This window comes from Brachypodium distachyon, chromosome 1, assembly GCF_000005505.3.
Source record: "Brachypodium distachyon strain Bd21 chromosome 1, Brachypodium_distachyon_v3.0, whole genome shotgun sequence".
Taxonomy (NCBI): domain Eukaryota; kingdom Viridiplantae; phylum Streptophyta; class Magnoliopsida; order Poales; family Poaceae; genus Brachypodium; species Brachypodium distachyon.
In genome coordinates, this window is record NC_016131.3 from 21,734,612 (window position 1) to 21,754,297 (window position 19,686).

A 19,686-nucleotide genomic window follows, 5' to 3' on the forward strand; every position below is an offset into this window, starting at 1 on the left:
TCACAAATATAATGTTATTTGGTTTTATGCATACATTGATGTAGAAATAAATGAGATGGTAAAACTAAAATAATCTGACTTTAAAATGTTATAGTTGCACAAAAATGACCCCCTCTGTTTTTTTCTATGCAAAACACCTACACATTGATGATTCAGATTTAATAAAAGAATGTGGGTCATGTGACACGAAAGATATAGAAAATCTTGATGTAAATGTTGGTCAACTTTAATTTAAGATACACACGGTCCTTACATTTTTGCAAGGGTGCACTCCCTTTTCAAATGTAAATATATGTATTACCGGCGCGATTGGTTTTTCTTCTATAGGAGTATTGATCTAATTGGATACCCATGTCAGAAAAGAAAAATCAGTTGGATAGAAACATCAGCTATTTCTCACGGAACTCCGGATGAATCAGGAGCCAAATCTGTCATGTTCACTGGGTTTTTCTTTGGGCAGAACAAAAGCCTCAGCTCTATCTTCAGTCTTGCCGTCCACCCGAGATCCTCCCAAATGTGAAACATGAAAAACAAAGGAGAAAAATCAACGCTTTTCTCCTGTCCGCACCTGACAATTTCCATGTCCAAATCTCCCCTACCCATCTCAGGTCAACCGACTCTATCCAGCAAGATCCAGTCCCCTTGGCCTTTGCCCCGTTCCCAACCCCAAAGCAGACCACCATCCCCCACCCCCACCAACCCCTCTCCTCCCACTCCTCAATTATTATAAGCTTTCGCCATTGTTAATCACTTCGGATCGATCCATCCAACCATTAGCCATCTTGTTCGGTGGAAGACAGCAAGAGACGGTGCGATTTTGACTTTTTGTGGGGCGGCTGGATTCCGTCCAAAGAAGCCATACTTGTGTGCTTGCCAGTGCCAGGGGTGGTGGAAGCAGCGACTTCTGAACCGGAGGTTTCGAGGAGGGACCGATGGCCGGCAAGGAAATCTACCACAAGATGAAGGACAAGGTAACAGGAAATGGAATATGATGGGATACTGTTGATATCCGTTATTGGTCGTTTCCTGTTCGCGCTGATTAGCGAGTTAAGCTGTGCATCGCTTGTTCGTATGCTTCGCTTCGTTCTCTGTTCCTTCATCGTCCTCCGAAGATTTGCGCTATAGTTTCAGGTTGCCTCGAAATGGCCGGCGTCCGATGGCCCTTATCGAGATGCCTTGTCTTGAGGAATTTTGGAATGACGATGCTGTCGATTGGGCGGCTTTGTTGGCCAAACAGGCAAACATGTACCTTTTGCAATGATTATCCATGAGGACGCATACGACTGTGATTTGTTATGTTTGGTTTCCATGGCTAGTAAGGAGCCATGGATCTTTGTATTACCGTTTTTCATGGGGCTCGGTGGAGTGGTTCAAGGTATATATTAGGTTTCATTAGCTGAATGGATCTACGTGCAGGCATAGAGATTAATTTACAGTAAGAAGGGCCAACCTATATATTGTTCTACTACTGCTAAAAATAGAAAACGCTAATATACATGACGTTTTAAATTTTGCAAAATAGGCGGTAACTATTGGATGTCTGTTTAGGTATCGAGTGCTCTGAAATGAAATGCAATCAATAATCACAGAGGGCTGCAAGCCAAAGCTATAATTCACATCGTGCATATGCATTAGTGCTCTATGCCTACGGAATTATGGCCCATTGTTTGTCATTCCATTAGCGGACAATGAACATTTATACCTGTTTCCTGCTGAAAGCACTAAAGAGAACAAATATTGAGGAACCAAAATCCTTTAGGAACCTCTCTAAAAAACCATTTAGGTACACAGAGTCTAGTAGGAAAGAACAATACTAGATTTGAGTTAACACTCAGAAGCAAACACAATCAGCATCTTCATTGCTTTAGTATGAGCTTTGTTTAAGTATGATTTTGGATCAAACATAAACCTATGTATCACCATGATTATGAGCTTTGGGCTTTGGATTTATCCTATGTATACAAATGGAATGAAGTTTCTACAGGTTCCTATTCTATAATAACCACAATTAAGTTTCATATATATCAATTTCGGCCTAGAAATCTAAATCTTTGTGTTGTGGTCCAAATGAAGCCTCCTTGTTTTTGGCATGTATTGGAAGTTTGACTACATATACTAAATTGTGAAAATCTGCAATCTCTAGCAAAAGATTGGAGCATGTCAGAAGCCAAATCCTGAATGACATTTATATAGGAAAGATGGAATCCCGTGTGAAAATTACTTGAAATGCAATGCTGTAAATGAATGTTATTCTGTAGGCTAGGCTTACTTTAGTCCTTACTGATCCCTGATTCTTTTTGCTAATGAAGATCTTCCTTTTGGAGAATAAGCTTGTTTTTCACCTACAAAGTTAAAATGAAAATAGCCGAGGAGCAGAGGAACAGATTTTTTGGAAATATGTATTATCATTTGAGAAACCTTGGTAATTGGGAACTAAACAGGAATTATTCTATGCAAAAGGCTTGATGCGAGTTGTCCATGCTTGTGAGTTTTAAGTTTGCGATCTTAAAGAAATTATTAGTTACCTTGAAAGTGTTATGCGTTACTGGATGCACACACGATTAAGTCCTGACAATTTAGATAAGTTTGTTTTGGTTAACTAACTTTTGATATCCACTCTTCTCAGTGCAATAAATTGAAATATAATGTCAGTGGTTAGCTTCTTTGTGCTGGATGGTTTTAACAAACATATGCAGTTACTTATTTGCTTTGCTAAACATTGGGTCGTTCTCTGCATAACATGATTGACAACTGATCTGTATATTGTGACAGGTGAAAGATGCTTTTAGTTCATCAGGGCCAGAAACAGGGAAAGGCAAGACAAAATTGTCAGGCAAGCGTGTCAAGCATGGTTACCATCTTGTGAAGGGGAAATCAAATCATCCAATGGAAGACTACCTGGTAGCAGAGTACAGGCAAGTTGGCGAGCATGATTTGGGTCTTTTCGCCATATTTGATGGCCACCTGGGCCACACTGTTCCAGATTTTCTGCGCGCACATCTCTTTGATAACATCTTGAAAGAGGTAATGCTCCCATTCCACTTGCTTTAGATGTTTTATGGCTTGAAGTTTAGTAACTGATTCCTTGCTTATATTCTCAAATGTGCTAAATTATGTCTCAAGTGTTTTGATATGATAGCTTTATATCCATAAGTAGAAAAATAATACAACCCAATAAAAACAACGTCGGTGGCATGCTTTAACAAGGTTAGAAGTCTTGGATTTGGTTATAGGTGAAGAACTGCATATATTTTGAATGTTTTGATGTCTGTTCTGCAATCTACCTGCTGTGACCATACTAGGAAGAGCAATATTAGTAGATAGCAACTTAGTTCGCGTCTTTTATATCTGTATGGACATTGCCAACTGAATTCACATTATATTTTTTTACATCTGCACCCTCAGCCAGAATTCTTGAGTGACACAAAGAGTGCTATCAGGAATGCGTATCTACTAACCGATGAAAAAATATTGGAAAGAGCAGCTGAGTTAGGAAGAGGAGGCTCCACAGCTGTTACTGCCATCTTAATAAGCAGTGATGATAGTGTGAAGCTAGTGGTTGCGAATGTTGGAGATTCACGAGCAGTTATTAGCGAGAATGGTAAAGCAGAGCAGCTTTCAGTTGATCATGAGCCGAGCATGGAGCGACAAACTATCGAGGAAAAAGGTGGTTTTGTCTCAAACCTACCAGGTAATGACCATCTCTTGTCTGTGCCTACCAATGCCGTTAGACTGTATCTGTATGCCTGGAAAAGTGAAAACATCTTCCAATTTAATGGTTCTGAATGTGGTAGTATGTACTCCCTCCGACCCATATTACTTGTCTCAAATTTGCCCAAATATGGATGTATCTATGTTTAAAATGCGTCTAGAACTCTAGATACATGTAATATTTCGACAAAGTAATATGGGTTGTAGGGAGTAGAAGATTTTTGCTGTCTAGTAGCTAGAAGTAACTGGCAGTAGCACTTCCATGGTTTCGGCAAATAAAAGCTTTCCTTTCTGTAATGGACCTAATGGTCACAAGTAATTTATTGAGCTTCAATTGTGAACATGTCTGATGTGCAGGAGATGTACCACGAGTTGATGGGCAGCTGGCAGTTGCAAGGGCATTCGGAGATCGGAGCTTGAAAAAGCACCTCAGCTCTGAGCCACATGTGGCTGAGATAGTTATCGACGAGAATTCAGATTTTCTAATTCTAGCAAGTGATGGCTTATGGAAGGTGATGCAATCGTCTGACCTCTCCGACTCTCCGTGCAATCGTCCGCGTGTGTCACAATACATGCTTGATTTTCCACATAGTGCATGCAATAGTGTTTAACTGCTTATTCTCAGATTTAGCCATGACATTTGATGTGCGCGAACACCACATCAATTGAGAACCAAAATTGTTCTGATTCAGCATGTTTATTACACTTAGACAGGCTCTCATATCTTGTTTGGCTCCGTTCCATTTTTTTGTTGTGCTTGTACTGCTTCGATTAGTTAATGTTTTGGTCGTTGAGTCCATGCATGGGTTTGCCAAGTTGCATCAGCTATGAGTTTACCATTTGCAAGTGACCACATAACATAAAGATGACACAAATTCAGGTGATGACGAACCAAGAGGCGGTCGATGAGATCAAGGACTTCAAGGACGCGCAGTCAGCTGCAAAGCACCTGACTGAGCAGGCCGTGAACAGGAGGAGCAAAGATGACATCTCCTGCATTGTTGTAAAGTTCCACTGCTAGCAGGGCGTCAAGCTGTTCGCCTCCCAAGTGTACAATTGTTGTCATGTTATGTCAGATTGGTTTTTTCGGTTTGCTGTTGTTCGTCAAATATTGTGTTTAACCTTTTCTGGTTGGGAATAATCCACCAAGGGGATCAAGGCTTGTAGAATATTGTTGTTTGTTGAAAGGCTCTAATAAAAACATGTTCTTGTAATCCTTGCAATTCTTACAGCGAATGTCTTGTTTTCATATTTTGGGCGTAGTTACGTTCCAGGCGGGTTTGATTTCTGGGACCAATTTGACTTGTAAGAATTAAGTGGAACTTCACTTCACCAGAAAGTTGCAATTTAGGAACAATATTGCAAACCCGCCCCAGGAGAGGCCGAGAGGTGTTAAAACACTTGTCTACGGCCAGAAATGAAGTGAGGAAAAGAAAACGACTGACGCAAATACACCGTGCATATGGACGCTGGTGTCCTTGCTCATTTTTTTTTGCGTGATCTATGCTTCTTTTTTTCTGAGTGCTCTTCTTTTCTGTTCTTATTTTTAAAACTGTTGTAAAGAAGTTTCCAATGATACCGTGTGTGCGGAACTGACCGTCCAGGTCTAATTCTAACATGCTCTATAGCTAACCGTCCCAAGGATCAACGGTGGGCAGAAGCCAGCATAAAATCATCGCCCTAATCAATCATTAAAAATATAAGCTTTTACATCAACTGGATCATAAACCCTTAAATTCACTCTTCTATCAGAGCCTGAGAAAACACAATGGAAATAATAAAGATATGTGACGTCATCTTGAGCAACTTCATAGGCAAAAGTCGAAGAAACCGGGAAGCTGCCACTTGTCTTGATCGTACTCTTCTGAATAGAATTCCTCGGTTATGCAAAATTATGAACAAACATGCAATGATTACGTGTTTGGTACTCAGCCTGCCGTGCGTAAATGCGAACTTTAACTTAACAACAAACTCTATATGAAGGTTTTATGCTGGAGGCTTCTCATTTGCAAAAAATAGCACCAGTTTTATTATTTCACCAAAGCAATAATTAATGATAGGAGTTCTCTGATTACTAGTAAAATGTGGTTCTTTCCGTAGGGGAGTGTACCCGTGGGTCTATAATCCTATGTGTGCCGTTTAACCCATTAGAAGTGGTTGTGCATTCATATAAGAGCATAACACACACGAAAGAAATGATAATAATATAAGTTTAGTTATCGTTTTAGGCTGCGTTTGGCATTTCCCTGGATTATCATTTTTTTTTCACCCGCTTATCGCTATTTTTCTGTTTTGCTAACCGATTTTTCGCTACTTTCGTGTGTATTTTTCCACAACAGATTATAAATAAGTCCAATGCAACACAATTCAGTAATGCCAAACTAAGCCTTAATTACGCATCAATAGAAGATCATATTTCACATAAAAAGGTAAAAGTTCATTTTCATATTTATAGTTTGTCATAGAAACGTCATTAAAAAATATTAAACGAGTGACCCATGGACAACCTAGGGGTATGAACTTAGACACGCAGCCTACCATGACTTGTCAGGTTACCCATGATCGAGACCCATGGGCGAAAAATGGTGACCCATACCCTACCCAGTCGGGTATTCATGGGGCAGCACTTGCCCGTGTGCGAGATCATCACCTTTACTTAACATATCATTTGGTTGAACAACTTATCCTGTGTGTTAATTATAAAAAAAAATACGAACATACTTCTTATATCAAAAATATATACGAGTACTGTACTTCACACACATGATAGATTTTAGGGGCTGTTTGGTTGGTGACCTGAGACGCGTGCCTAAGAAAACTACATGCGTGAGAGAAATCTTAAAATTTGATGATTTGTGCCTAGCCAGGCTTACCTCACGTTTTCTTGTTTGGCCGGAGCCTGAGCATTGGAAAGCACGACAGCAATAAATATGAGCTTTATGCAATAGTTTAGACCGAATAAACAAACTTTGGTTCGGCTGGCGTTGCTTGCCTGAGCTCGGGCGTCCGTTTTTGGAGGCCTGAGTCCGGCTAATGATGCACACGAACTGGCAGGCCAGGCAGGCTACGCAATGGTCCAGGCAGCAACCAAACAAGCTGTGGACAGCACCCAGGCAGCGCTCCGGTCAGGCATTTTGGTGTCAGGAAGGCATCCAAACAGCCTCTTATACCGTGAGAACGTCCGCGCCGTGGATTTTTTTTTTGAGGGGTCACTCGCGGCCGCTGCTTTTTTTTTAGCGGAAAAAAGAATACTCGCGGCCCTCTCCACAGAAGTTTGCGGCCCGAGAGGCCGAGACCGCCCGGCCCAGATCCCCAGACAAATCCGGCGCGTCGACTCGCCCTGCTAAAACCCTAGAAACATGAGAAGTTGAGAACCCCTTCTTCCCCTTTTGTTCTCTTGCCGCCCCCTTCGAGCCGAGGAGAGAAGAGCAGAGACGCGAAGGATGCCGCGGCTCACTTCGGTGGAGAGCCCTGGCTGCCCGCCGCTCCGCGCCATCACCACCGACGTCCTCGGCCTCGTCAAAGGTACATCCACCTCATCCTCACCCCACCTCCCGCCGCCGCGTCCTGCTGACTGACTGACTGACCTCCATTCTTCTCCTCCGGACGCAGTCGTCGAGGCCCGCGCTAGGCCGGCGGGCGTCGCCAAGGTCGTCGAGACTTGGGGCGAGCCCGACGCCTCCAGGTCCATCCTCGTCGCCTCCCTCGCCGACCGCGCCGTCGACCCCGTGAGTCAGCGACGCCCTTTTCTCTCCCACGAACCCTTGATGGAATAGCGGTCGCTCGTTTACTGTAATTACCATCATAGAAAGGTATTTACGGTGTTTTTGTTGCTGTTGTTCTTTTACAGGTTTTGGCTGTGGCAAGGAAGAATGGTGTGGTGAGTGACCGATGCTCCTGCGACTTGACATGTTTATGTCTTTCAGTTGGTTGTTCATTCGAGAGTTTTTGTGTAGGTTGAGCTGCTAAACCCCCTCAATGGAGATGCTCTGGCCGCTGTCAAGTCCTCCTGGCCAGAGCAAACTGACGGAGCTGCCGGAGATGATCCCCTAGTTGCGCTCCATCTCTTCAAGAAACAGGCGCCGGACTCGTCCACGTAATTTTCATATGCCGGTTCACAATTGTTCATTTTATTTGACTTGTTTCTCGTATAGATTGGTTAATACACCTGTATTGGCACCCTATTAATGTAAAGTCCATTGCTCTTTTGTATTTGGTTTCACACTGTATTTATCTAACTGCTTGTAGGCTCTTATGTATTTGATTGTCAAACTATACTTATCTAGTTGCTTTTAGCAGGCTGGGAACATTTCTTGCTTGTACGGATAAGGGAAAAGCATGTGTGAGATCGGTCGCAAAGGAGAACACAGCGTCTGACTTGGATGTTGGGCCATCAAGCACATGGGATGTGTGCAATGCGGGTAAATTGCAGTTTTCTTCAGTAGATGCCGGTGAAAACTATGCGATGTTCGGAGGGTGAGTGGGCTACTTTTACTATGCGATTATCTACCATGCTTCAAAAACTGTCTGTTATTGCTCATTGCTTTTGTTTACCAGCATTTCTATTTAGATGTGTAAATCTTTCATGAAATTTGAGGCTGTAGTAACAGTTATTACTTCCATTTTAGGAAAGGTATAGAGGTGAACTTGTGGGATATCACATCTTGTAGTAAGATATGGTCTGCTAAATGTGTAAGCACTCTTAGTTTTCCCACTTTTTACCTGATGTTCTAGCAAACTTTTACCTATTGATCATTTTATTCTATTTTGATCTGAAGCCTCGAGCGAACAGTCTTGGTATATTCACCCGACCTTGGTTCACTGCTGGAACTTTCTTGTGCAAGGATGATCACCGTAAAATTGTAGCCTGCACAAATAATCACCAGGTACCATATACTTACCACTCATCAAATTAGCAGATCCAGCTCTGTGATTACAAGTCTGCTAGTTGTTGGTGTTTTATTTTGATATTGGCTACAAGTACTGCTGTAAATAATGAAACCATTCTATTTGATTAAATGGCTGTGTTTCTAATTTGTTGTGCTAGGCAATGCATTGATATTGAATGTCTCATATAAGATCGTTTAGCCTACCCCAACTTGATTGGGACAAAAGGCTTAGTTGTTGTTTGTTTGTTTGTTCCATATAAGATCATTTGCATCTGTAATACATTATGCTTCACTGATGATGATTGATCAACTTTATTAACTAAAGTTGTTCTTTTTTGTGTCTGCCAGGTTCGTCTGTACGATACTGCCTCGCAAAGAAGACCTGTCATTTCAGTTGATTTTAGGGAGTCACCAATCAAGGCAGTTGTTGAGGATCCAGACGGACATACCATCTATATTGGGACAGGAACAGGAGATCTCGCTTCCTTTGACATGAGAACAGGTATGATTAGCAGGTGGTGTGGTGCTTTTACTGAGTACTCCCTCCGTCCCAATATATGAGGCACGCACACGTCCCAAGATCGTCAATTTAACTATCAAAATATAAATTATATGACGTAAAAAATATATCATTAGAAAATTCATTTGATTACGAATCTAATGATATATTTTTTATGAAATATAATTTATATTTTGCTAGTTAAATTTGAAATTTTGGGATGCGTGCGTGCCTCATATATTGGGATGGAGTTAGTATTTTGAAAACATGTTGAGTACTCTTTTCTTCTGAATGTTGCAATATCTTAGTTTCTACTTTTTTAAACTAGTTTTCGATGGACAACGTTGAAATGCATCTTCTTTTTTTAAACTACTATGATCCATATGTCACAAGTCAATTCCTTATTGATCACCACATGTACTTCATGCTCTGCGGCCTTGTTTATGTAACAATGGTACCGGATAATGGTCCATTTCCTTTTTCTTGCCTCATCCTGCAGTTAGGTGATCTCATGCAGATGTAGCTAAGTGTTTGGTAGAAATTAGAACCTGTTATACTGACATGTTTATCTAAAATTATCTACTCCCTCTGTCCCTAATTAATTGGCGCCGTTTTTTTTCCAAAGAAACCCCTGTAAATTTCTGAAATAAATCTGCAGTCCACGTTCTATTGGAATTTTTGAGAAAAAACCCCTGTAAATTTTCAAAATTAACACGCAGTCCACGTTTAATTGAAGATGTGGACTGCAGGTTTATTTCGGAAATTTACAGGGGTTTCTTTGCAAAAAGGCCGGCGCCAATTAATTAGGAACAGAGGGAGTATGCCATAGTGAGATGTATAAATTTAACAGATTGGAGTATAACTTAATTGTTAACACTCTAATTCTAATTGCGATGAATATTATTGTGTATACGAGTCAACATTTCTAGTACTCCCTCCGATCCATATTAACTGTCGCTGATTTAGTACAACATATTAACTGTCGCTGATTTAGTTTTGTACTAAATCAGTGACAATTAATATGGATCGGAGGGAGTATTAATCTTCCAAAGGTTATCATGTTCATGTGTATTATTAAGTGTAATGAGATGAACAGGTGACTATATACTTACAACAATCCAGGGTACAATGTACAAATAACTACCATTTCACAGCTTTGTGATAGGTTCTTTACTTTTTTTTGCTTCACCAACCTGCAGACTTAACCTTTGTTTACCCCTTTTTCTAGGAAAACTACTTGGATGCTATGTTGGTAAATGCTGTGGAAGTATTAGATCGATTGTTAAGCATCCAGAGCTGCCTTTGATAGCATCTTGCGGTGAGTAATAAATTATATTTGTTTTGGACTCATTTATGTTGAATGCAATATACAAGTTTATGGTCACTCAAATTTGTTATGCACCTTTACAACTTAGTGGCTGTCTGTTTGCACTTGCTTGCATTAATTCAATATATTATTTTGATATCTGTAGGATTGGACAGCTACTTGCGCATCTGGGACACAAATACAAGGCAGCCGCTTTCTGCGGTATGTTAGTTAATTTTCACAGCATTCAAATCAAGCTCATAGTTTGCTGTTGCTCATTGCAATTGCTCCTTGCAATTAATTAATGCTATTATTGTTAAATTGCTCTGCGGTGCATTAAGACATTTTAGTGTATATATAAATGAATTATTGTTGTTGTGGAGCATAAAGATATACCATGAACTAGCCAAACATTTGATGACTTAATCTTGCGCTACTCTTTACCCTCAAATCAATTGTGCTGATTCTTTGCCAGTGCATTTGGACATCTCAGTTTACATATAAAGGATTTACTGTTTTTGCTGTTCTATTTACTCCCTAGTTAATTGCTTTTCAGTGGTTGTATACATGATGGTTTTTGTTCGCTTTGAAACTGTCCTTGATCTAATACTCTTTGATTGTCCTGTATGTTAACAGGTCTATCTCAAGCAGCACCTCACGACCGTGGTTATAGATTCACATTTCTCAGCTGAAGGTTCTTGTCTATCCTCATTAGCTCTTCCATCTTTTGTCTTCCAATGCTGTAACGGTAGCTACATCAAAAAAGAAATGCTGTAATGGTGGCAAGGGCAAAATGCTTTCTTTAGCAATGGACCATGTAAACCCATACTCTTAAAATGGCACCCCGTGTTATATATTTTAATTGCTTTTTGAAAGCTACCTAGGCTGGAGGTAATGTGCTAACACTAATGTTATGTGTCCAGAATCTGAGGAGACTAAATCCAAGCTGCCAGAGTCTTCGATGGTTGCTGAAGCTACAGTCAGAAGGGAAAAGAAGAAAAAGAATCAATTGGTTGAAGAGGATGAGGAAGGAAGTCGAATGGTCAAACCTGATGACAATGATGCTGAAACAGTCACCAGAAAGGAAAAGAAGAAAAAGAAAAATAGAATGGTGGCAGATGATGAGGAAGGAACTCGAATGGTTGATCCTGATGACAGTGATGCGAAAACAGTCAGAAAGGAAAACAAAAAAAAGAAGAGCAGAATGGTTTCAGAGGATGAGGAAGGAACTCAGATGGCCGACCCCGATGACAGTTATGCTGAAATGTACGCCCCGAAGAGAATAAAGTCTGGCGAAAGAAGCAAAGGTACTAAAAAGAAAAGCAAGAAGCAACAAGTTGCCTAGGACACGAGTCAAGCCGGAATTATCAACTTCTGACCATGGTACTTGTCTTTAGTTAATTTGTAAAATGATGCTTTTAATACAAGTTCATTCAAACACAAAAGGTATGCCTCATTTGTAATTCTGTCTTGAGTTATTCACTTGACTGCTTTAGAATATCTATGAGTGATTTAAATAGTTTGGCATACTACCATATGATTGTTGCATCTTGGTTAATTCGTACAATACAAGTTCATTCAAACACAAAAGGTATGCCTCCTTTGTAATTTTGTCTTGAGTTATTCACTTGACTGCTTTAGAATATCTATGAGTGATTTAAATAGTTTGGCATACTACCATATGATTGTTGCATCTTGGTTAATTCGTACGAAGTAACAAGAAGTTCAGTGCAAACACCATCAGCATTACTGTTTTGAAATCAATAGTTGCCTGCAAGCTGTTCATAGATATCTGAAATTTGAACATGTTATTTTAGCCAAAAAATGCAGGAGCTTTGCCAATCAAAAGTATATGTACAAGGGCAGGGTGCCTAGGCGAACATGAAAGATAAGAGGCGATCCGTTTAAATAAATCCATGGGACAAGAGGACTAAAATTATTTTTTACATAGGAGTTCCCTTCGGTTATAACTTCATCTCTCCATATAACTTTTAACTTATCTCTATATCGGAACAGAGGAAAATTCTAGCAATCGTCTTCTCATGATAACAAGTGGAGTAATGTGACAGCCAAATCTACAACAATCAGGTGACTGCCAAACAGCCCATTTGTGCTGGATAACTCCCTGAATCAAACAGCTTCAAATTGCCATCCAAGCTTTCAGCTAAGGCGCTGCCATCGTTCTCGATTCCGAGGATGAGTTTATCAAAGTCGGTTAAAGTTTTCAATTGCCTGCTCAACGAAGCTATTGTCTTCTGGCAGTCCGCCAGTTTACCTGCAGCGCGAGCTAGCTCTTTCTCCTGTAGGAACATAAATTGATGGTGTTTCATTTAATTATCAGTCACAGAACAGAAATTTCCAAACTTTTAACCACTATACTTGGTTGCAATAAGGTACTCTCTCCGTCCAACAAAGGATGTCTCAAGTTTGTCAAAATTTGGATGTATCTAGACATGATTTAGTGTATAGATGCATTCAAATTTGATCAAAGTTGAGATGGACGGAGGGAGTAAGAGATATCGATAAGCATCACAGTATACCTTTGTGAAGTGGAGGTCTTTAGGTTTCACTTCCACTGCTTGATGGCCAGGAGCTCTGCTGGGGAACTCTTCTTTCAAATTCCGACATTTCGCCGCTGATTCCGATGATTGTGCTCTTTCTTTGCGAATTTCTTCCTCGAGCAAACCGATCTTTCTGTGGGATTCTTCAGCTTCTTTCTCTTTGATCTCAAGCTGGTTCGCCATTTTGTTCTTCTGAGCTTCAGAAGCATCCAGTGCAGTTATGTAAGCTGATGACAGGTTCTTCTGGGTTTCCAGCTTCTTCTCTACTAGGCTGACATTCTCATTCAGGTTATTGAGTTCAGCTTGCACCGACTTGAGCTGAGATTCCAGCTCTGCTTTCAACAGCATTTGTTTCTCAGCAGTTTCTTCGAGCAATTTAACCTTCTCTGTCAGGGCAAGGATTTCTGAATTTGCAAACTGGAGTTGAGATTTGAGCTCATTTCTCTCCGCATCCAGTGCCTCTAGATCGCAGCAACGCTTTGCGAGTTCAGCAGAAGACGCCTTCTCTTGCTGAAGTTTCATCTCCAGGCCACTCGCCTTCTTCTGGAACGAAACAATTTCCTGTCCTGCCAGCTCCAGCTCAATCTCTGCACCCTTTATCTTTTCCTCAAGAGCCTCGACGCCGCGGCATCTCTCCGTGATCCGCACCAAGAAGGCCTTCTCCTCCTCCAGCCTCCTCTCTAACGAGGTGGCTTTATCACTGAGCTTTCTGCCGTCAGACCGTGCTTCCTCCAGCTGAACTTGCAGCTCTTTCTTCTCCGACTCCAGTGCGTCCATCTGCTGATACTTGGCCGCGAGCTCCAGCGTCAGCGCCTTCTCGGACTCGAGCCGCTCCTCCAGGACGCGGGCCTTGTCTAGCAGGCCCGCGATCTCGTCATGGGCCAGCTCGAGTCTCGCCTTCAGCTCCTTCTGCTTCGTCTCGGCGGCTTCCACTTTGGCCTCCATGGTGTGCTTCTCGCCATTGACGAGGTTCAGCTGCCTCTGCAGCTCGACCGATCTCTCCTCTGCCACCATTGCTCGGTGGCGGCAAGCCCGCAGCTCGCGCTGGGCTTCGTGCAATGCCTTCTCCCTGTCGGCCTTCTCCGCCGCCAGTTTCTTCGCTTTCTCCTCGAGCTTCTCCAGCTGACCACCGGTGGACTCGGCTGTCGAGGCGCTGCTGTTCGCCGACGCGAGCTTCTCCATCTCAAGGAAGTCGTCCATCATGCCAATGTCGGCGCTTGCGCTCCTCGTAGTGCTGTTCTTCTCGCTCTTGCAACGGTCGAGGTTGCCCATCAGAGCCGATGCCCACGAGTCGGAACAGTCTGACTGACAGTCCGTCACCAACTCGGCGCAGACGGAGCTCGGAGCTCGCCAGAGGTCACTGCTGCTGAAGGATGGCCGCCGTGCAGTGGCCTGCTCAAAACTTCCCACAGACTGTTAGCTTTCACGCAATGCCTACCTCCAATGGCACAAAATTATGGGGAAATGACGTCGATCATATCACCTGCAGCCTTCTGCACTCGGCTTCGAGCTTGGCCGTCTCCCTGATGCTCTCGAGCTGCTGCTTGCTCGCCGTCTCTGCCGCCCTCCGGTTCAGCTCCTTCTCGATGGTCCTGAGACCCAGCTCCTCCGTCTTGGCGAGCAGCTGCACCTTGAGAGCCGAGTTCTCTTTCTCCAGAGAGGCCAGCCGCGAGCTGGCGTCACTGTCAGTGGTCACCGAGCGCTCGGACTTGGCTTCCAGCTTCGCCTTCAGCTCGACGATCCGCAGCTCGAGATCGGTCTTCTTGGAGTCCCATTGCCGAGCTTGCAGTGCCAGTGCAGCCTGGACCTTCCTGTCATGCTCCTCGTTGGAGCGCCGGAGTTGCCGGACGCATTCCTTGAGCGCGCCGTCCAGGTGGACGATCCTGTCCTCCAGCGTGGAGTTCTTGGCAGCTGCGGCATTCAGCTGGCTTTTCAGTGATGCCATCTCTGTTTCGGCCTTCTCCCATCCTGGCACAAGAAATGCATTGCTGCTCTTGTCATGCAGAATTTGGCTTGTAAACTCTGACGAAGCATAGAAATGGTACTGCTTCCTGACGACTTAATCTATTTCGGTTCAAATCGTTGGTGCATTGAGTTGAACTGAAGTAGAGTAATGATACAAGTTTCTTTCACAAGCTATTTGGGATAGTATTTTCTTTATGATTTTTTTGCTGAACACACTTAGTGTATAATCTTATTCGCTCATGTTTAACGGCATACCTAGAACAGCTTCCTCTGCAACTTTAGAATGCTGCTTCACGAGGTCATCTTTCGCTCGTATGTCCAACACCGCCGACGACAACCTCTCACTCAGCACCCTAACTTTCGCATTGCTTTTGTCCTGCACCTCCTTCGATGCGATCTCCGGTGACGCAGTGGATTTTGGGGAACTCTTCAGGGTATCCTAATAAAAAAAGAATCAAACACTGTTCTGCATAAAAAAAGAACAATAGAATGCCAGACTAACATTGTTCATTGTTCAGCTTCTAGGGACAATAACGCAATAAGCTCAAACTTCACTGCCGCATATCGGAGATTTCTAGCGGTTCACGGAGAAAGACAAGCTTGGTCAAAGACTGCAAGTGAGGGCACCAAGTAGTACCAGTGCACATGAGCAGAGTTGGAATCTTTGATTGCTCTGTGCCAGCAAACATTATGAGCTATTTTGGGTTGGGCCAAAGGAGATGGTGCAGCACATGGGAGTGGCCACCAAAACAACTGCATCTTGCCCTTGTTGCAGCCATAATGTTGGCAGAGAAAAGAGAGTCCCAACTAACACCACATCATCCTTGGGGAGTGCCATGGATAGGGTAGGGCTTGTCCTGTAAGCCTTCCCGGTATAAGGACAGCAGGGCCCTCCTGTTCTCTCATTCAGTTGGAGGCCTACTAAAATTGCAACACGACCATGAAAGGAATTGTCAATGTTACCCACCAAAGAATGAAGTGGAACTGAATTCTGCAGTTCATGATTGTCATGTTGTGGCTGAGATGAATGGTCTGCCTGTACTAAGATGGTTAAGCTGCTATTTGGAGCTCCATGATGATGTTGTAGCGCACACTGATCCCGGTATTGCAAGGATGTGGCTGAACTCAATCATGAAACTGAGAAATCATAATACCCCGTGGAATGACAGGTATGATGAACTAGAGTCAGGAACAATTTGGGTCTTTTATGCAGATGAGCTCTGATGCGCCCTCGGAATCTCTATCTTGGGCTATCCGGTCCGGGATCTTTTATTTTAAGAATTCATATTGCAACTTGGTGGTAGATTGCCCAGATTAGAGGCCCTACATATCTGGCGTTGGATCAAACCTCACATGTTTGCCATGTCACATGGCCTTCCTTATTTTCTCTGAGCTGCACATGTTGCATGATCTGTTCAGGATGATTGCAGTAGCCGTGTAGGACAATCAAAGTCAATAAACATCCATCAGGATGTCTGAACTTGTAGAACAGTCATAGACACTAGTACTTACTATACATGCATTATTCTCCAGCATCGAATCATATTACTGTGGGTCAACCTTTTTCTTGCCAATTCGGGTCCATTACTTGGTTAAATAATGGGAGGCAAACATGGGGAAATTGGTGCAAAATTGTGGGAATGTGAAACTTAGAACAATGAACTGTGTACCCTCCTGAATACTTCCCAGAACTAATTCCAACATGCTAGTTGTGTGATAACGGGGGCTCTGGAAATCGGTATGAGAGGATAGAAGTAGAGCAGGGAATAATCTGCAGCATCTATGCAAGAAGAAGGAAACGGGCATTTATTTGTCTTCTCACCTGTTCATCAGTAAAACTCTCGGATGGGCAGGAGGCAGAGCTGTCGGTCTCGGCTGGGGCGAGGGTCTTCTCCGAGATCGACTTCCGGCGCCATGGCCAGCTCCGGCGATCCATCCCTGGAGGCTGGAGCTCTCTACACCATTCAATTTGGTGCCGTGCTTCTGCGTCCCTGTTCAGGAATGCACTGAAGAAGAGTCGACGATCAACACTAGACACCTAAAATAAAAAGACAGGTTTCGTTTAGTTCATGTACGAGTATTCAAGTACTACAAGAGTACAGGCAAAACCTCCAGGAACAGTAAACTTGACGCAATCTAACGCACATGAGATTAACAGAGATATATATTTCTGACAATCATCAATTCAGGGAGTTCGAGTGAACACCAAACCTCCAAACTGAGGGACGCGTTTCTTTCAACCCAGTTCAGATGTTCACTGCTAGGCCCAATTAATCCAGAACACGGAAAAGGTCAACAAGGAAAATCCATTCATCGTCAAGGTGGAAAAAACAACATTGGATTTGATCAGTTCTCACAAAAAAAAGAACCGAGGTCATCAAGAAACATCACAACTCCAAACCTAGAAATCACCAAGGAAAGAAGAAGAAGAAGGCCAAGAACAGAGCAGGAAATCCAAGAGCAGAGTTGAGGCCAAGAAACAGGGGAGAAGGAACGAACCTCCCAACCCAACGGCAAGAGCCAGGAACCGAGCCGCAAGAACCGCGCGCCTCCCTTTCTGCTTGTCCAGACGACGGGCGCGCGGGGCTATGGAGGGATGTCTGGACTGCAAAACAATTCGCGTCCAAGATTCTCCGCTGCTACGGTGCTACCTGGGCCCTATCCTATTTAAGTGCCGCGAGCTGGACTGAGCGTACGTACAGATTGGGATTTGTTTAGTGAAGAAAGGAAGGAAGGTGTTTGATCGTGTAATCGTGTTGGGTGTCCCGTTTCGACTTTCGAGTCGAATGGAGGCTTCGTTGGGGGTTGATCGCGTTGGTTAGTCGTGCTCACGAGTTCGCAAGAACTACTACTAGCCACCGAGGAAATTATTAACCACATTTTACTTGCTGTACGTACGTACGGAATTATTTTGCTCAATTAGAGCGCCAGCAAAGCTACCGGGATATCATGAGCTTGCTACGTAAAGGAGGCCGAGGAACGCCGGCCGTGTACACATAGATCGAGGAGTCAGAGCTACACGCTGTCTCGCACTGGAGTGGAGTGTACAACTGTCCGGCCTGTACAGGCAAGCACCACCGTTCTACATTGGCTCACGGAAGACAAATTAGTTTTAATTCGGATGCTGACACAATTGATTAATTTAATTATCAGGTTGGCATCTTGTGTGACTCCGAAAATGACTCCTGAGAAGAAATCGCGTCGAAAAGTATAGGGTCGCGGTCGAGCCGTCGTTTTTTGCTTCTTTCCCTTTTGTGATATAAGTAATTAAGAACATAATTCAAAATTAGTTTCAGACATGTACGAACCGATCAATCAATTAACCTTTGTTTTTCTTCTTTCTGATCTTCCTTCCTTGTGATCTATCGTCCCGATTACTCATGACGAAAACTTGACATGCATTGGCTGCCTACCATCCGATCGATTTCAACGAGATTGAGGCTTTTGTAAAGCCTAAGAATTCTTTGAGTTTTATTAGGCAGTAGGCTTTCTGGTTCCGGTCGCTATATTACTTTGAGTCTCTGACTCGATGAGAACACATGATGTTGATCCGGAATTTAGAATGCTACTAACCCCTAAATCTAGGACTAAGGAGTATCGTTTCATATATCTAACAGTGTATGTTATTTTTTAGAAATTACCTGCAATGTATAGCGTTCAGAGGACGGAGAGAACATCTGAGACAAGTCTAGGAGACTAGGACAACAATTATAAGGAAGCGCAAACCTTTTTTTCCCTGTACAACCCAAAAATCCCTAATAACTAGCAAAAGAACCCGTGCGATGCTACGGATTAACGGAAAGTGTATCAAGCACGAACCGGTGGAGGCGAAGTCTGGACATTGATTTTTGATTGGATTGATTTCCATATCGAGATTTTTTGTTTGGGTTCGGATTGATTTCCATACTGAGATGGATACGAAGAATTTTGGATTTCATGCCAAGGAGATTGATTTATTTTAGAACTGTTCGTATTATGTTGTGACAAATTTGGACCGTACGATAACTTTCGGTAAATCTAAACCGTAGAATTTCTGCTACTGAAATCGTGAATAAGGCGGGGGGAAAGGAAATAAGGGGCAGTGGCATATTGATTGTAATTTTAACGAAGTTGACCGACCAACACCGACCAACGGCGCCCACCCATCACCACCGATTCCAATTTAATATATTATATATTATTAATAGATAAAAGCAGTAAGGCTTCCTTCGTCGTCATCCGCCGTGCATCAATTTCCGTGCATGTCCTGATTTTTCATGTCTCTTTACACTCCATCGAACATTTCTTTTCCTATTTCCACAGCGCTGCCTTCCCGGGCCGCCACCGCCGACTCAACTGCCCGCGCAACACCTCCCTGCGGTGATACGCATCGGCGCCGGATTAGATTCCGGTGGAAGAGACGAGTAAAGGGGTCCAGGGCTGACCGGCGCTATCCACTCCGTGACCTTCTTCTGACGCCAGCCATGACCGGCGGGCGGCGTGGACTGGGTGCCATGTCCGTGGCCGCGGCTGCTAGCATTGACCCCGAGATCATTTTGATTGATGTCCAATTATATTGTTATGTTTTGTATAAACATGAATTTTTGCGTGCACATGTTTAAAAAGCCGTGGCAATGCAGGGACAGTGTACTAGTAAACAAAAAAATACTCCGTAGTAAAGAGCTCAATACGGTCTATCAAAAAAAAAGAACTCATCCAAATGCCAGACGGATCGATTTCTCTACAATCTAGAATTTTTTTTCAGATACGGCCTAG

General features: G+C 43.0%; 3 protein-coding genes across 7 annotated transcripts; 2 read left to right on the forward strand and 1 right to left on the reverse strand.

Moving 5' to 3' along the window:
* The first annotated feature begins 498 nt into the window (after positions 1-498).
* On the forward strand, positions 499-4,927 carry LOC100831620 (probable protein phosphatase 2C 62). Its single transcript, XM_003563005.3, has 5 exons — positions 499-971; positions 2,773-3,024; positions 3,406-3,691; positions 4,069-4,223; positions 4,592-4,927. Exons 1-5 carry the CDS (start codon positions 933-935, stop codon positions 4,730-4,732), a joined length of 873 nt encoding a protein of 290 aa, XP_003563053.1. The 5' UTR covers positions 499-932; the 3' UTR covers positions 4,733-4,927.
* Positions 4,928-7,073: 2,146 nt separating this feature from the next.
* On the forward strand, positions 7,074-12,013 carry LOC100831318 (WD repeat-containing protein 74). The gene is made up of 12 exons (XM_010239647.3): positions 7,074-7,236; positions 7,324-7,439; positions 7,562-7,591; positions 7,668-7,807; positions 8,011-8,187; positions 8,340-8,403; positions 8,490-8,597; positions 8,949-9,102; positions 10,328-10,417; positions 10,572-10,627; positions 11,042-11,099; positions 11,329-12,013. Exons 1-12 carry the CDS (start codon positions 7,155-7,157, stop codon positions 11,748-11,750), a joined length of 1,497 nt encoding a protein of 498 aa, XP_010237949.1. The 5' UTR covers positions 7,074-7,154; the 3' UTR covers positions 11,751-12,013.
* Positions 12,014-12,279: 266 nt separating this feature from the next.
* LOC100832224 (filament-like plant protein 3) lies at positions 12,280-17,829 on the reverse strand. 5 transcript variants are annotated; one of them, XM_010239657.3, is made up of 7 exons: positions 17,431-17,829; positions 16,754-16,969; positions 15,187-15,370; positions 14,450-14,934; positions 13,279-14,358; positions 12,946-13,050; positions 12,280-12,705 (listed from the first exon to the last, which is right to left on the reverse strand). In XM_010239657.3, the coding sequence occupies exons 2-7, from the start codon at positions 16,865-16,867 to the stop codon at positions 12,490-12,492; spliced, it is 2,184 nt and encodes a 727-aa protein (XP_010237959.1). In that variant the 5' UTR covers positions 16,868-16,969; positions 17,431-17,829; the 3' UTR covers positions 12,280-12,489. The 5 variants fall into 5 exon arrangements, with proteins under 5 accessions (XP_010237959.1, XP_024312274.1, XP_010237954.1 ...); XM_024456506.1 differs by having other exon boundaries at positions 12,946-14,358; positions 15,187-15,358; positions 17,431-17,820; XM_010239652.3 differs by having other exon boundaries at positions 12,946-14,358; positions 16,754-16,937; positions 17,431-17,814.
* Between the last annotated feature and the right edge of the window lie 1,857 nt (positions 17,830-19,686).

Coding starts and splice junctions, on each gene's coding strand:
- LOC100831620 (XM_003563005.3), top strand. CDS start 933: ATGGCCGGCAAGGAAATCTACCACAAGATGAAGGACAAG. Junction 972..2,772: donor ACCACAAGATGAAGGACAAG/GTAACAGGAAAT, acceptor ATATTGTGACAG/GTGAAAGATGCTTTTAGTTC. Junction 3,025..3,405: donor TTGATAACATCTTGAAAGAG/GTAATGCTCCCA, acceptor CTGCACCCTCAG/CCAGAATTCTTGAGTGACAC.
- LOC100831318 (XM_010239647.3), top strand. CDS start 7,155: ATGCCGCGGCTCACTTCGGTGGAGAGCCCTGGCTGCCCGCCGCTCCGC. Junction 7,440..7,561: donor CCGACCGCGCCGTCGACCCC/GTGAGTCAGCGA, acceptor GTTCTTTTACAG/GTTTTGGCTGTGGCAAGGAA. Junction 8,598..8,948: donor CCTGCACAAATAATCACCAG/GTACCATATACT, acceptor TGTGTCTGCCAG/GTTCGTCTGTACGATACTGC.
- LOC100832224 (XM_010239652.3), bottom strand. CDS start 16,867: ATGGATCGCCGGAGCTGGCCATGGCGCCGGAAGTCGATCTCGGAGAAG. Junction 15,371..16,753: donor AGAGTTTTACTGATGAACAG/GTGAGAAGACAA, acceptor TTTTTTTATTAG/GATACCCTGAAGAGTTCCCC. Junction 12,706..12,945: donor AAGACCTCCACTTCACAAAG/GTATACTGTGAT, acceptor ATGTTCCTACAG/GAGAAAGAGCTAGCTCGCGC.